The 15767-nt window shown below is 42.2% G+C and overlaps 2 protein-coding genes across 7 annotated transcripts in view; one reads left to right on the top strand and one right to left on the bottom strand.

The window, feature by feature from the left end:
* The window catches only part of LOC310766584 (kinesin-like protein KIF20A), a 26287-nt gene extending 12258 nt beyond the window's left edge, over window positions 1–14029 (top strand). Inside the window, exons 10-18 of one of the 3 annotated variants that reach the window (XM_083622980.1) lie at window positions 2012–2158; window positions 3375–3540; window positions 8458–8628; window positions 9351–9490; window positions 11215–11380; window positions 11940–12045; window positions 12127–12182; window positions 12526–12645; window positions 13097–14029. In XM_083622980.1, the coding sequence (XP_083479106.1) occupies window positions 2012–2158; window positions 3375–3540; window positions 8458–8628; window positions 9351–9490; window positions 11215–11380; window positions 11940–12045; window positions 12127–12182; window positions 12526–12645; window positions 13097–13339 (1315 nt within the window). In that variant the 3' untranslated portion in view covers window positions 13340–14029. Of the gene's footprint in view, window positions 1–2011; window positions 2159–3374; window positions 3541–8457; window positions 8629–9350; window positions 9491–11214; window positions 11381–11939; window positions 12046–12126; window positions 12183–12513; window positions 12650–13096 lie in introns of all 3 variants that reach the window. The other 2 variants (XM_083622979.1, XR_014550271.1) reach the window with 2 other exon arrangements.
* Window positions 13966–15767, bottom strand: part of LYN (LYN proto-oncogene, Src family tyrosine kinase) — a 43999-nt gene continuing 42197 nt past the window's right edge. For all 4 annotated transcript variants that reach the window (XM_083623002.1, XM_083623004.1, XM_083623003.1 and 1 more), the window contains exon 13: window positions 13966–15767. In XM_083623002.1, coding sequence (XP_083479128.1) covers window positions 15565–15767 — 203 coding nt within the window. In that variant the 3' untranslated portion in view covers window positions 13966–15564.

The following is a 15767-nucleotide window of genomic DNA, read 5'->3' as shown; positions in this document are numbered from 1 at the left end:
TTTTCGCCAAACCACCTGTTTTCTCCAAACCATCATATGTGATGTCAGGTGTGAGGCAGGTAGAGAACACACCTGCTAGTGCACAAGCCTTGGCAAGAGAAAGCAAAATTCAAGCCTGCTGAACTGGCTGCACTAGCGAGTTCCAATGTTTGCAGAAAGCAGGCTTTGTGTCAGGCGTTGGAGAAACGGCTCCCCCCCCCTTTAGCTGTGCAACAGCAGAACAAAGCAATTACCTTACCAGTTTAAGAGTGTTTAATGATCACAGCAAAAGAACAACGCAGCCATTCTAGGAGTGAAGGTTCTCCCAATTAAGTTTTCCTCCTACCCCCCAAGTCATCTCCGTCACTTCCCCCTTCTTGCAACCTGATCTCGCAACCACTGGAGCCTTCTGTGTTATCAGCTCTCCTTGCTCTTGGAGAGAGAGACTGGACACTTTCCAGCAAAGAGGAGTCAGTTATCTCTCTCTCTCTTCCTGTTCTGCTTCTCCTAGCTGTTCCCCATTCAGCTCTGCCCAGCTGTTGTTTTCTGAACTATGTCCCTCTGCAAACCAATTCTCTAAATCTATACTGCTCCACTGTTCCTGGGCAGCTTCAGGATCCTGGTTAGAAGCAGAAAGAGGGGGAGGTTCCCACCATTCCTCTTCAAAGCTGTAATCCTCAGTCTGGTCTCTGACACTTTTGCATCACCGTTCATCAACAGATGGGTGAATAGTCAAAGCCTTGGGCATTTAAAGCAGCACACGGGTTTTTTTTTTACAAGAGCTGTGTAGTACTTTGAAGTCCTGATTTTGGAACCCAACCACCTGACATCATTATGATGTAAGCTGATTGACAGGTGTGCAGTCTCCTGCATCAAGTTTTGTCTACAAGTGTAGAATTTTATAAGGGTCTAGCCCACAGAGCCAAAAAGGTTCGCTACCTTGGTTTCTAGTACCAGGAACAAGCTGAAGTGAGCTAAGTCCCTGAGCACACCTTCTTTCCCATGCAGCTGGGAAATCAGAAGCATTCACTTCAAATTCTAGTTAGCTACAATTTGCTGTTTTCTCTGTTTCTGGAATTGCAGTCAACATTAACTGTAGCTTCATCCTATCTACTTGGTTGGAAGTAAAATAACAGATTAACAGTGCTACAAAAGGGAAACTGTTTTAAGGAGTCAAGATATATTAATATACAGTAAACCCACAACTTACATGCAATTAACTTGTGTGTATTCAACTTTATGTGTGTGGCAAATATTGTTGTTATTACTATTATTATTTGAAACGAGACAGGATTTGGAGGGAAATGAATTTGGCAATCCCACCTGCCATTGAACCCAATGTATTTTGACCATACACAATTTTGGCTTTAGGCCAGAATGTAACCCCTGTGTAAGTTGCAGGCTTACTATAAATATCTTATCAATCTGTATTGCATCTTTACTTGTTCTGTTTTCGTAAATGATATACGTATGTTTTTTACTGAGATTTTCATTTTTTTTAAAAACCCAAGCCAATTTGATCACCTGTGGTTTGAAGTTGATTTGCTTCAAATTAATTGTAACTATTGATCACAGTCTGTCGTTCCAGAACAAAATGACAGTAAAAGCTTAGAAACTCCTCCTCCCGACAGGATGGGGCAGTTCAGTGCAGCTTCTTACTGTCACAGTAATCCATAACTTTGTGACATGCTTATCAACAGCTGACTGTTGATAACTTACCCCAAAACACAGTAAAAATACAGGGTCAATAATAAAAGTTATTACTTGACAGTGTGTATTTTACCTGTTAAAAATACTATGAGTCTGTGTTGTACCAGCCTACCTAAAAATCAAATATTGATTGATGGATTGAAAGATTGATAGGAAGTCCTTAGATGTTTTGTGTTGTGTCTTTGGTTTGTTGTGATTTTGTTTTCATTTTCTCCATTTATTCTTTACTTAATCTTTTTGAACTGTATGTAAAAACGCAAATAAAATTTAATTTCAAAAGAAAGAAAGATTGATACTAAAATCAGCTGCATTTTTTGTACAGACTCTCTCTCTGTGACTTGGCTGGATCAGAACGATGCCATAAAGCACAAACTTTTGGAGACAGACTGAAAGAAGCAGGCAATATTAATAATTCTCTTCTTATTCTTGGAAAATGCATTGCAGCTCTAAAGCAAAATCAAAACCCTAAGTAAGTGACAAAAGTAAATCTTCACACCAGTTTCACATAAAACTGTTTAGTCTAACCTATTGTTACACAACGTTTATGTTCCCCAAGAAGCATGGTGTCTGTTTCATTGGGTAAGAGTGCTGAAAACATATTCTAACATTATTATTTTTGTTCTTTTGTATGCACACTTTTTATGAGGCAGCCACATTATGCTGTCCTCCAGTCATTGACAGCCTGCATTTTCTCTGTGCTGCTTATGCCATTTCTCTGTTTTCAAAAAACCTCTGTGTGTTTTTTTCAGAAGAAAGGAAAAGTAACACAGCCTTCATAGATACAAACAGTGGGGTTTTTTTTCTAAAAAAATGTTTAGGGGTACTCTCATTTTCCTACTCGTATTGAAATACTGCCCCTCAATGAGGCCAAACTTAGATTCCCAAAATGTTTAGTGGTATGCATACCCCTGCGTACCCCCAGCAAAAAAGCACTGGGTATGGATGCCATTAGCACACCTTTTCTGTCCTTTGGGGGTTTTGACATGGGCAAAACATATTAAGAAAATCAGCCTATCACTTCTCAGCAGGCATTCACTATGACCCTTGCTATTTTATGACTCAATTTTGTTTTGTTTTAATCTTTATTTTAGTTATTGCTAAATTATTTTCATGGCTATAATTATATTTTAAATGAAAGAGGTATAGTGCTGTAACACCATAATGCTATAGCATTATAGTACTACAGTCGTACCTTGGAAGTTGAACGGAATTCCATTCCGAAAGTCCGTTCGACTTTCAAAATGTTTGAAAACCAAATCGTGGAAGCTCCTGCAGCCAATCAGAAGTCGCAGAACCCCCATCAGATGTTCGACTTCCAAAAATAGATCGCAAACTGGAACAGTCGCTTCCAGGTTTGCAATGTTCGGGAGCCAAAACATTTGGGAACTAAGCTGTTTGAAAACCAAGGTACAACTGTATAGCATTTTCACAATATAGTGTTATAGTACTATTTTTTTCTCTTTAGTTTTAAAAAGATAAGTAGATGGAACAGTCTGTTGGCAATAATTAAAATGAATAAATGAATGAATATAGGACCAATCTGTTGAATCTGAAAACAGCTATGTCCTAATAAGTACTTGATCTACAGATAAAGGGCAGATAGCAATCACACATGTCTGAATTCATGTTTGCTTTTACAAATCATGCACATGTTGAAATTAATGTTAATACAACTTTCCCTTAAGATTAAGGCCAGCATACATTCCCTTCAGAGAGAGTAAGCTGACCCGCCTGTTCCAGCCATTCTTCTGTGGTAAAGGCAAAGCTTGCATGATTGTCAATATTAACCAGTGTGCTTCTACCTATGATGAGACATTGCATGTCATGAAGTTTTCTGCTGTAGCAAAGCAAGTAAGTAAAAGGCTGTGTCCTCCACAACATACCCCAAGCACAGCCTGTTTTATACCATTACCTTGTTTTTTCCTGGGTGAATAACAACAACAACAACAACAACAATTTATTGTTTATTATTTATTATTTACCTATCTGGCTGGGTTTCCCCAGCAACTCTGGGTGACTCCCAACAGAATATTAAAAATACAATAAAACATCAAACATTAAAACTTCCCTGAGCCTTCAGATGTCTTTTAAAGATAGGATAACTGCTTATTTCCTTCACATCTGAAGGGAGGGCATTCCACAGGGTGTGCACCACTACTGAGAAGGCCCTCTGCCTGGTTTCCTGTAACCTCACTTCTCACAGTGAGGGAACCACTAGAAGGCCCTTGGAGCTGGACCTCAGTGTCCAGGCTGAATGATGGGGGTGGAGACAACCGTTTCGAAATTATTTTCTTTATGAGCCAATGCTTCTTGGCTGAGCTGTCTCCATGCCAAGTAGCCTGTAGGATCCTGACCTCTTTACTAGGAACACTTACTTGCTTGGGCCATCTAACTGTAATGCACGACAACATAAAAAAATGTAGCAGCTAGTCTTACAACCTCAAATATAACATGCCTGATATATCAAGACTCTCATGTCTTCTGTCGATGTTCTGAGTCCTCAGCTCACAGCAGCAAATATGTGTGCGTGGTGTTTTTGTAGTTTTAAGGCAGCCCTGTTTAGGGAAGTTTTTAATGTGTGACATTTTAATATCTTTTTATTCTTTGTTGGAAGCCACCCAGAGTGGCTGGGGAAACCCAGCCAGATGGGCGGGGTACAAATAATTATTATTATTATTATTATTGGCATACCACCCACTCATATAAAATACCAGGGTTGTATACAACAGCGTATACAAATGCAATAAAATACAATATACCATAAAACAGCACAATATAATTGTAAGTGTAATTGGCTCATCTTGGAAAAAATGTTGAAACAATTGAATGGGCCTGTTTGGCTTCAAGAGGAGTCTGAAAGTTAGCAGGGAGGCTGCTTGCCAAATGGCTGCTGCTGGTGTGTTCCACAGCATTGGGCCAACGACACTAAATGCCTGGCTTATAGAAAGAAATAGACTTTATTTGCATAGCCAACAGGCCATTGCATCGAAGGACAGACAAAAACAAAAATACATTACGGAAATAGTTATCATAAAATAATCTCAGTACTTAAAACTTGGCAGAGGTAATGATAATAATAATAAGGTCCTAGGTGAGGAATCCAGGTGACGACACTGATGTCATTCAGACAGCAGTTCTCAGTCTCATTGCTCTCTCGACAAACCTGGCAACCTTCTCTGTTGTCGAGCTGTTCTGGTCGGCTAGGAGTGAGAACAACTTGGCTTCACAAGAGCGGCCCAGGAAGGCAGATAGGAGCGGCGTGATGGTCTCATCCCTGAAATCTTTATACAGGGAGCAGGACAAGAGAACGTGTGACACAGTTTCCACGTAGCCAGCTCCACAGGGGCAGAGCCGGTTCTCGAATGAAATTTTTTGATATCTACCTTCAAGAACAGCTGGTGGTAACATATTTAGTCTGGCCAGTGTAAAGGCCCGTCTAAGTTTTGGAATGGTTAAGGTAGACAAATAAGGTGCCTGAAAATCAAAGTGGGAGGGGGGCAGATAAGTGTACCAAGCACTAAATTTCTTAATATAGACCAAATTATTCTGTTGCTCAATATCCTTCATGCGCTGGTCAATAACGGTTTTTGCCTTGGGTAGACCCATTTTCAGGAGATGCTGTGCTTGGAGGCCACATGTACCGTATTTTTCGCACCATAGGACGCACCGGACAATAGGACGCACCTTGTTTTAGAGGGGGGAGAACAAGGGAAAAAAATTATTCCGCTCTCTGCCCAGCGCCCCTTCAGCGAAGTGGCAGGAGGCGCTGCGCAGAGAGTGGGAGAATTTTCCCCCTCTTGTTTTCCCCCTCTAAAACAAGGTGCCGTTTAAGGTGCGTTCAGGCGGCTACCTTGGAAGCCTGGAGAGCGAGAGGGGTCGGTGCGCACCGACCCCTCTCGCTCTCCAGGCTTCAGGTTCCTTTCGACCTGCTCTTTGGGGCTGGCGGGGGGAAGCCCACCACCAGCCCCAAAGAGCAGGTCAGGGAGCAGCGGAAAGGCGCAGCGGAGAGGCTGCTGCCATAGTCACGCGTCACTTCTCCAGCTGGGAGAGGGTCGCGGGGCTATGGCTTCTTTAGCCCCGCACGCGCTCTCCCGGGTGGAGAGGTGATGCGCGCCTATGGAGGCTCCTGCCATAGGCGCGCGTCACCTCTCCAGCCAGGAGAGGGTCGCGGGGGGCTGCTTTAGCCCCGCGCGCGCTCTCCCGGGTGGAGAGGTGACGCGCGCCTATGGAGGCTCCTGCCATAGGCGCGCGTCACCTCTCCAGCCGGGAGAGGGTCGCGGGGGGCTGCTTTAGCCCCGCGCGCGCTCTCCCGGGTGGAGAGGTGACGCGCGCCTATGGAGGCTCCTGCCATAGGCGCGCGTCACCTCTCCAGCCGGGAGAGGATTGCGGGGGGCTGCTTTAGCTCCGCGCGCGCTCTCCCGGGTGGAGAGGTGACGCGCGCCTATGGAGGCTCCTGCCATAGGCGCGCGTCACCTCTCCAGCCGGGAGAGGGTCGCGGGGGGCTGCTTTAGCCCCCCGCGCGCTCTCCGGGGTGGAGAGGTGACGCGCGCCTATGGAGGCTCCTGCCATAGGCGCGCGTCACCTCTCCAGCTGGGAGAGGGTCGCAGGGCTATGGCGTCTTCGCTCCATAGGACGCACACACATTTCCCCTTCATTTTTGAAGGGGAAAAAGTGCGTCCTATAGAGCGAAAAATACGGTAAGTAGTTTTTGATGCACTACTTTGGACCACCGACTTCTATGAGCATCTCGTGCTTCTAGAGGTAGTAGTCCAGATGGGTTTAAGTTTAAGCGAAGCCAATAGTTGAGTGTTCTTAGCCAGGTCCGGGTTTCGATGGAGAGGAGGCCAGTCTCCAGCCATAGGGCCGCATTTGGTACGCATGGCGGAACGGCTAGAATCTGTCTTAAAAATTTAGACTGGACCGTTTCAAGTGTGCGGCAATGATTTCCCGTCCAGATTTGGGCCCCGTAGAGTAATTGCGCCAAGGGTTTTGCTTGAAAGACCTCCAGAGCTGCTGGGATATGTCTGCCCCCCTTTGTAAAGTAAAAGCGAGACAGTATTTTGGCGCTTTGAGATGCTTTTTCCCTAGCATATTTATGATGGGCCTCCCAGGCCCCTGTTGACTGGAAGACTACTCCGAGGTATTTGAAATTTTTGACCTGTTCTATTGGCTGATTGTCCATCTCCCATCTGTGATATCTGTGTCTCCTAGCGAAGACCATGACTTTGGTTTTTTGGTGATTAACCACCAGTTGATCTCTCCTGCAGTAGGCTGAGAATTCTCTTAGTAGCCTTTTGAGGCCTACTTTAGTTCGTGATAAGAGAACCGCGTCGTCCGCATAGAGGAGCGCTGAAATTGATTTTTCTGCCAATTTGGGGGCATGAAACTCCGGGGATGTTAGGTATTTGACCATGTCATTTATATATAAGTTGAATAGGGAAGGGGCTAAAATACAGCCCTGCTTGACTGGTACAGGGCTGGTACAGGGCCAATTAGTTGCCCATTTACTGAGGTTCTTACATATAACTTGGAGTCTTTATATAGGCTTTTTATCAAGAATAGTAATCTTTTGTCAATGTTGGTAGCATTGAGTTTAGCCCAAAGTTTGACTCGTGAAATCGAGTCAAAGGCCGCCTTCAGGTCAATAAATGCTGCGTATAGAATCCCACGTGTTTTATTGACGTATTTGTCAATGAGGTGTGCTAATACGAAGCAATGGTCTATTGTTGTTCTGCCCTGTCGGCTTGCTCCTCTGCCAGAACTGCCTCAGTTTCCATCCAGTCAATTAGTTTGATGTGGAGGTGTTTGGCATACAGTTTGCTGGGGATAGTAAGGAGGCTAATGGGTCTATAGCTCGCTGGATCTGCCATAGGGCCCTTTTTATAGATTGGAATAATTACTGCCTCTGTCCAGCAACCAGGTATTATGCCTGTTGAATCGATGTATGTAAATATTGACACCATTATAGGAGCCCACCAACTGATTTTGTTCTTCATGAGCTCTGCTGGAATGTGGTCTGTGTCCGGGGCTTTGTTGTTTTTCAGTTGGGCAATTAGTTTCCCCACCTCCTCTATGGAGACAGGAAGCTTATAGTTGGAGCTGGCCAGGCTTTTAATACACAGGCAGCAACTACAGGACTCCACTGGATGATCCCAGAGACTGAGTTGGGATGAAATGGCTCAAGGTATCCTGAACCTGAGTTGTACAGGGCTTGGCATATTAATACAGGGACACAGAACCTGGCCCAGTAACCTATGCGCAGCCAGTGCAGACATTTTAGCATGCTTTATGTTGTTGGCTGACTGCACACATCAGCCACCTACCTGCTGCATTTTGCACTTGTTGGAGTTTTCAGACTCAGAAAGGAGGATAGAGGGGTGGAGAATCCAAATTTAAGAACCAAAAGGGCATGCCTGACTGCTCTCTGACCTTTAAATCTAAACCTTACCACCTCTTTGTGTAAATGGAGAATACATGCATTTTAAAAGGCTTCAGCAAAAGCACGCATATGATTGAGTTCTATGTGTGTATATGAGCTTCAGTGTAAACTGTGAACAGATATGCCATGACAAATGCATTTAAAGCTTGGTTCCTTAGACAACTGAACTTTTCAACCTTGCTTCTCAATTATAATCACTGCAGTGTACTTCCCAAAGTTCTCAAAATTCCCTTTGTGGCCTTCCAGGGCAAATAACGCAAAACTACAATTTATTGTGAAATTGTGCTCTTATTTGTAATTTAAACCACTGACACAGTATTCTTTTTCAGGTTATTCAAACATTCCAACACAAAATATTTGATTATTTCCCCAAAAAATATATTGGAAGGGACGATAGGCCTACAGTGCACTTCGATGACATATCTGCAGAGCAGCTTCCAGAGGATTCTTGTATCTCCTCTGAAGAAGAGGAAATAGATATAACTATTATGAACCATGAGGTAATGTTTAAAACTGTTTTCAGACGATCTGGTGCATGCTTACGCAGTAGGATTTAAATCATCTTAATAGTGTTAAAAATTAATGGAGTGATTCTTAAATCAATATAATACTTTGTTTGGACTGTTTTGAGTTGTGTTACCTGGCCTAAATCCTTAACAGACTGTAGTTTGCATTTAAAGCTGAATTTATCAAATCCACACTTTCTGAAACAAAATGAGAACTAAAACACAGTCCTTCAGTTTTTCCACTTATTTCAATTTTTTGATGCAGTTCTCCAAACAAACAAGGTTTTACAAATTTATGCAAAAATATGGAGAACTAAATTTAAGATTGGAAAAATGAGAAACTGAGAGAACCATAACTGACAATTCCTTCAATCCCTAGTAACAGATAGAAAACACTAAGTATTTTCCCAGTTGTGTAATGGGTTTCTTAGCCCTACCAACCAGCATGTGACCCTTGGCTGAGTACCCCTTAGGGCAATGTTCCTCAACCTTGTGCCCTTCAGATGCTTGGACTACAAGTCTGTGCTGGCTGGGGCTGATTGGAAGCATAGTCCAAAACATCTGGAGAGCACAAGGTTGGGGAAGGGAGGCCCTTGACGGGGTGGTGGTGGTGGTCTCCCAGTCCTACTTTAATGAATGGCAAATGTTAGCTCAGGCACCACATGCTGTCTTCTGCTCCTTGATTCCATGTTCTTAATTTGACTTCATTCCTGCAGGATCTCTTGAAAATGACAGAGATCTTGAAGAGCAAGCTGATTGCAGAGAGGCAAGGCAAGCTGCTCCTTGAGGTGCAAATACGCAAGGAGATGGCCGAAGCAATGTTTCAGCAACTGATGGAAACAGAAGAAGCCTGGAGGTGAGCCTTAAGATTTTGTAGCTGTGAGGAACTGAATGGCCCCAGGCACCAACCACTCCAAGCATGGCTTAGCACATCATCAGTTCTAGAATAAGGCATCATATTTACAGATGTCTTATTCTAGGACAGACCACTGATGTACCATGATCTTTTGTTTTGTGTTGCATGCTGGACTATTTCAAAGCAGTTGGTTTGAAAATGCCTTGCTTTTCCAAATATTTGTGTAATAGCTTTCTAGCAATCATTTAGAGACATTTGCTACTGTCTCAAGTTCTCTTAGCTAAAATGATTTTGTATTACTATACTTGTATGGAACCAAGAAAATGTGTCTTGCACAATACAGTGGATGGCCAATATAAGAAATTCTATTAGCCGTCCTTCAGTTTAATTCAGTGTTTATATCCAGCCAACAGCAATGGGACTGTACTACTAGAGCAATAGGATATAATAATAATTTTGTGGGTTTAATTCTGTTGAAAATGGTTGGCATTCACATTTCTAGTTACTTTCTGAATGGAAATCTGAGTTTCCCTGTTCGATCCAGTGCACGTTTACTAGGAAGTAAGGTATATTGTAGTAAATTGATTTTACTTCTTACTATGCAATAAAATTATAAGCCTGTCTTCATGCTGCAGTTCATGTGGCCACAGCAATTCCAGCATGATGGCAGACCAGCAGGTAGACGGCCCAGGCAAGCTGTTTAACGGAGATCCGGAGGAACTTCAGAGAGTAATTTTGCAAACTGCTCTCTGAAGTGTTCCTACCACCCTTTAAAGTGGGAGGGGCTGAGCTATAAGGAAAGGGAGGTGGCATAGCTGTGAGGGAAGGCTTGGGCAGCCTGTGAGGGCATAGGGAAAGGGGGAGGGGTAAAGGGAGGAGGGGTTGGCCAGATGTCAGTTACTATGAGGTTAGTCCTTATTTGTACAGGAAACCTGAAGGAAACATGCATGGGACATATTTTGTGATTTCTAGCTATGGGTTGGAACTGGAGTTCTTCCCATTAAATGAAATGAGGGCTTCTATACAACAGAAATGAGATAGAAGGCATATTTTGACAATTCCTCTGTGCTACTGTTGAGACATTGCCAACAAAGGTCCGTATAGTTAAAGCTATGGTTTTCCCAGTAGTGATTTATGGAAGTGAGAGCTGGACCATAAAGAAGGCTGATCGCCGAAGAATTGATGCTTTTGAATTATGGTGCTGGAGGAGACTCTTGAGAGTCCCATGGACTGCAAGAAGATCAAACCTCTCCATTCTGAAGGAAATCAGCCCTGAGGGCTCACTGGAAGGACAGATCGTGAAGCTGAGGCTCCAATACTTTGGCCACCTCATGAGAAGAGAAGACTCCCTGGAAAAGATCCTGATGTTGGGAAAGATGGAGGGCACAAGGAGAAGGGGACGACAGAGGACGAGATGGTTGGATAGTGTCTTCGAAGCTACAAACATGAGTCTGAACAAACTGCGGGAGGCAGTGGAAGACAGGAGTGCCTGGCGTGCTCTGGTCCATGGGGTCACGAAGAGTCGGACACGACTAAACGACTAAACAACAACTGCTGAGAGGAAAGATCTTCTGACCTCAGGTGTAGGTTAGGGAAAGAGTGCTGGGATTGGAGACGGATGCATTTTGTACCCACCCCTATGTAGGCTTGTTAATTGAATCATTAGTATAGATAATTAGTAATTAAAAGTGTTTTGTCTGTCTCTCATTGCTAATACTATCCAGTAAACGCTTAGAAGATCTGAAAGAAAGGTATGAAGAAAAAATGGAGAGTAAATTTGAAATGTACAAGGAGGCCATAAAGAAGCATGCATACATGTGTGCAATGGATCAAATTGAAAACCACTATGTGCCAATAGAGGAGTTCATTGCCCAGCAAGCAAAGGTCGAGGTACTTATTCTCTAAAGCTTGTTATCTTTGTCCATTGTACATGTTGGCATTCTTTCCAAGGCATCTGCAGGAATTCTATTAAAAGGTTAAGTTGTTAAATGAAAGCTCTGAAAAGGTAGGGGCTGTGTTTTTTTGTGGGAGAGAGTGGTGTTAGTTAATCCTTGTGACTTTGGATGTGCCTATGTATTTTGAAATGTTGTGTGCCCCCAAAATATTTTGACAGGTGTCAGCCAAAAGTACATTGTCTAGTGATATACCAATAAAGTTTTAGACATGAAATATCTTTCAATATATTTCAGTAAATATATTGAATGCAGAAAATATTAGACCAAAGTGGGATGTGACACAAATGTTTGTTTTCCAAAGCGCATCATATTGGATAAGGAAATGGGTGCTAAAAGTTATCTCAATTGTTGCTTAAAGTGATGGGGGGGGGGCAGGGGGGAAGAACAGCCAAGCTTTCTTTCTTTTTGAAAGCACATGCTGTTACTACAATAAAATGTACCATTTGAGTAAATTATTATAATTCAAAACTATTATAATTCATCTTGTTGCTCAGGACAGAGAAATGAAAATACTAGAGTTGAAAGCAAAACTTGGTAAACTCAACACCTTGCCTTCAGAAAGTCCTAATTTAGACTCTGCAGAAGGGAACATTGATCCAGGTAAGCAACCTGCATTCTTGAGCTTAAGGTTTTTTTTCTGAAAAGTGGTCCAAATATGCTTAGCCTTGTTTTGCTTCACAGATCTTAAATGCAATACTTCAGATGCTTCGCAGGGACAATGTGATGAGAGAGACAAGGTAACTTCCAGATTCCTTCCATGGTCCCTCCCAATTCTCTGCTTCATTATCAAAATATTTCTTAGAGCTCTTTGATCCAGGGGCTGGTAAAATAAGTAAGGTGGGGATGGGGAACCTGTGGTGCTTCGGTTGTTGCTGGACCATAACCCCCACAATTCCTGACCACTGGATGGAACTGATGGAAGTTGGGAGTCCAACAGTATCAGGGTTGGGGGCTACCAGATTCCTAAACCCTGACCCTACAATAGAGCAAAATCATGGTCAGTCAAAGGTTGCAGCAGAGAGTTACACCAACATGACTCTCCCTTTAATCACTAATTGTAACATTAAGATTGTTTTGCAGCAAATAAGATCCTTGAACTTAAAAATAGAGAAATTAAATGAAATGTTGCAAGATGCCAGTGAACTCTACAGACAAGCAATGGAAGAAAATAATAGACTTAAGCAAGTGATGATGCATAAGGTTGGTCACATGGCTATTAAAGCTGCATTTGGCTGTTCTCTCTCTCTCAGCTATTTCTCCTGCTTATGACTGCTATACCTGTTAGTCTTAACCTCCTGCATGACTTGAAACTGTCTATATTTCAAATTTATCAGGATAAGAAGATAAACTTGAAAATGCAGTTTTGTGTTCTCTTCCTATTCAAGCTTTTGGTGAGCAAATATAGAAAATATGAGGTCTTACAATGCATTTCATTATATTTGAAGTAGATTGCTGTACATACCAGCTAAGCAACAGAGGTATCGTCTTGACTGAGAACTGGCGATTTCAAGTGGCCTCTAACCTATTAGAAAATGTTTAACTACGTATTCATTTTGGCTGCTCACCTTCAGAGGATGCCAGTGAGATATATTAAAATCAGTAAATGACAGGACTCATTCTACCTCTAATGCATCCTTCCATGGCTTAACAGGAAGAAGAAGTCAAGGGTCTTCAAAACTGGGCTAAGCGTGGCAATGAGCTTGAAGCCACAGTGTCTCTTCTACAAGAGGAGCTACGTGAAAGCAGAAAACTCCTAAGCACAGATTCGAAGCATCAGAAATCCAAGAAGGGCTTCTTTGCAAATCTGAAACATACCCTAGCAGATGTTCCTAAAACACTCGGTGACAAAGACTCAGAAAAACCTGAGGAATCTTCTACAAGCTCTCACAAGTGACCTCAGCAACATGCAAAGTAAGAGTAATTAGGATCCTTCTTGGGGAGGGTTTAATGCAGCTACTGAATTAGTACAGGTACTGAATTTGTGGTTAATCAGAGAAGGCAAAAGCACTGGAGGCAATTTCTACTTTGAAAATAAAATGCTTTGCTGAACATAAAGTTAAGTTAAGCATGGCTTAAATGTGGCCTCAGATGATCGTGTTGCTGTATAGTGCTACTATCTGCATCAATAATGCCAGAACACATTAAACACACCATTACTTATGTTTTTCTTGTACTAGGATACATTTTGGAAGTTCCCTTGTTTTAAGAAATATACTTAATGTTCAGATCACAATATCCATTATCTCAGCTTCAGGACCATTGTAATAATGTGTAGAATGAAGCTACATGAATTCTGTGATTGAATTGCTTTCCTTGTATAAAGAAATTGGATGGAAATGTGTAAAGCAGCCATTTTATACATTTGCTAATAAAAATGTTTACCAATACTTGACAAGCAGCAGCAAATGAACTAAACACAATTGTCTACGGAAGCATAGACTTAATATAGTTGCTGCCATATACTGTGATTGTCTCCTTATCAGGGGATAACAACTTAGAACATACTCAAAATCTGCCAGGTTTGAAATTTCAAGAATGCTTATTTATTAAAATCACAATAAAATGAAAACAGTATTTACAGGTTGACAGCCTGGTTGACAGTTTGTCAACTGGATTCCTTCATTTAAAAAGAGTAAATATCACGTGTACTACAAAAATATTGGTTTGTGCAACTGAACATAGTTAGAATCACAGTGTTCCTATAGTAACCAAGTTGTGAATAAGTATTTTGGAAAAGTATCAGCATGATAGAGAGAAAAAACAACCCTTTTGGAGAAAGCTGAGGCACAGTGAGATCGCATCCTGTTCATAACTTCAGTCCAATCCTGACTTTATACAACTAGTGCCCTTAAATCTGATTTTCAAGTGTATCCCCCACCCCGCACTTCCGCATCCTACTTACGTAATATGTGCAACAAATTGTATAGACTTTGGTTATAATAGTAGCTGGCTGTACTTTCTAATGGGAATGTTGTGTTAGTTGTGCTTTTTAAATTTAAACATTAAATTGCCTAATGTTAGAACTAAAGTAGGGCAGCTTTATGAGCCACACTGGTAGAAAGGTTTCTGCCATGACTCTAGGTTACACTTCATTTAATCCCTATCCCTACTTGAAAACAAACTATAAAGCCATATACAATATACCTTTAGATCATCAGGTATAAATGTACTGCATTTCAGATTCTACAGGTAGGTCCTTTGAAGGGAGGTAATGTGAGCCAGAAACACTGTTTCTTGCTCAAAATCATGGTTAGCTCCTGGGGGTTGGGGGGAACCACTCTATTATGATGTCTCATTCACTTCATTGCAACTGTGCCAATTCCACCTTACTCTTTACTTAAGTATAGACACTACAGCAGCTTTTACTGTTTAAGCCCCTTCATCCAATCCACTTTTACAAGGCAAAACACAAAAGAGCTGTTTTTTTAACATAAAAAGCAATTGCAGCAGGCTGCTAGCATGAGCTCCTCAGTGGTGACCAGGGAAGAGATGAGTGGGCAGACTGATTAAACATTTTCTCTGCCACTGTTTATTCAGTCAAAGTTGTCTCTCCAAGCTAAGAAAGATGCCATTCCTGTGTTTTTTACGCTGCAGGTGGGCAAGCCATTCCAAAAGATGCAATTCTGAGGAAATAAATGATGGCTCTGCAGTCCTCCCGCCTCCCCTCCCACAGCCTCAAAAGCTTTTCAGTTAAAATAAACGGGTGACGAGAGCTCATATGCATCACTATAGCATATAGATGGGCCCTAAAACAGACCTTTTTTTTTTTGAGATGCATGTTATGACTGGAACATGTGGGGCTAAGTTCTGGTTGCTGTCATGAACTGTTGTTGTTGCTGTTTCTCTTCATTACATTTGCAGCTGTCTCCAGTTTGATTTTGATCTTCTGTTGTGTCAAAAGAATCTGGGTACTTAAGAAAAATAGAAAGAAAGTGCCAGCAGTAGAGGACAGTAAAGCCTTAAGCTGGATAGTGGTCACCTGCAATGTTTTCTTGAGCTTCAGTTTCAGGATCCACAAGCAGTTAGGGTATCCTAATGCATAAAAGTAACTGGCGCAACCACAATGTCCCATTAAGAGGTCTACACCAATTTGGAGGCAGGAGCTCCTCCTTTTTCCTGTTAGGGCTGCTGCTGATATTGTCCTTCTGTAGCAGTGTAGAAGTCATCAAGGACACTCTGTAAATATTCAAAAGTTGGTCTCTCTTCTGCTTTATCTTTCCAGCATGTTTTCATAATATCATAGAGCTCAGCTGGACAGGCCTCCATGCGTGGCATGCGATACCCACGTTGAAGAGCTATCATGACATCAGAATTACTCATCC

This window comes from Podarcis filfolensis (genome assembly GCF_964270895.1).
Source record: "Podarcis filfolensis genome assembly, chromosome: 7".
Taxonomy (NCBI): Eukaryota; Metazoa; Chordata; class Lepidosauria; order Squamata; family Lacertidae; genus Podarcis; species Podarcis filfolensis.
The sequence above is the reverse complement of the archived record's forward strand: the minus strand, read 5'-3'. Positions and strand labels throughout refer to the sequence as shown.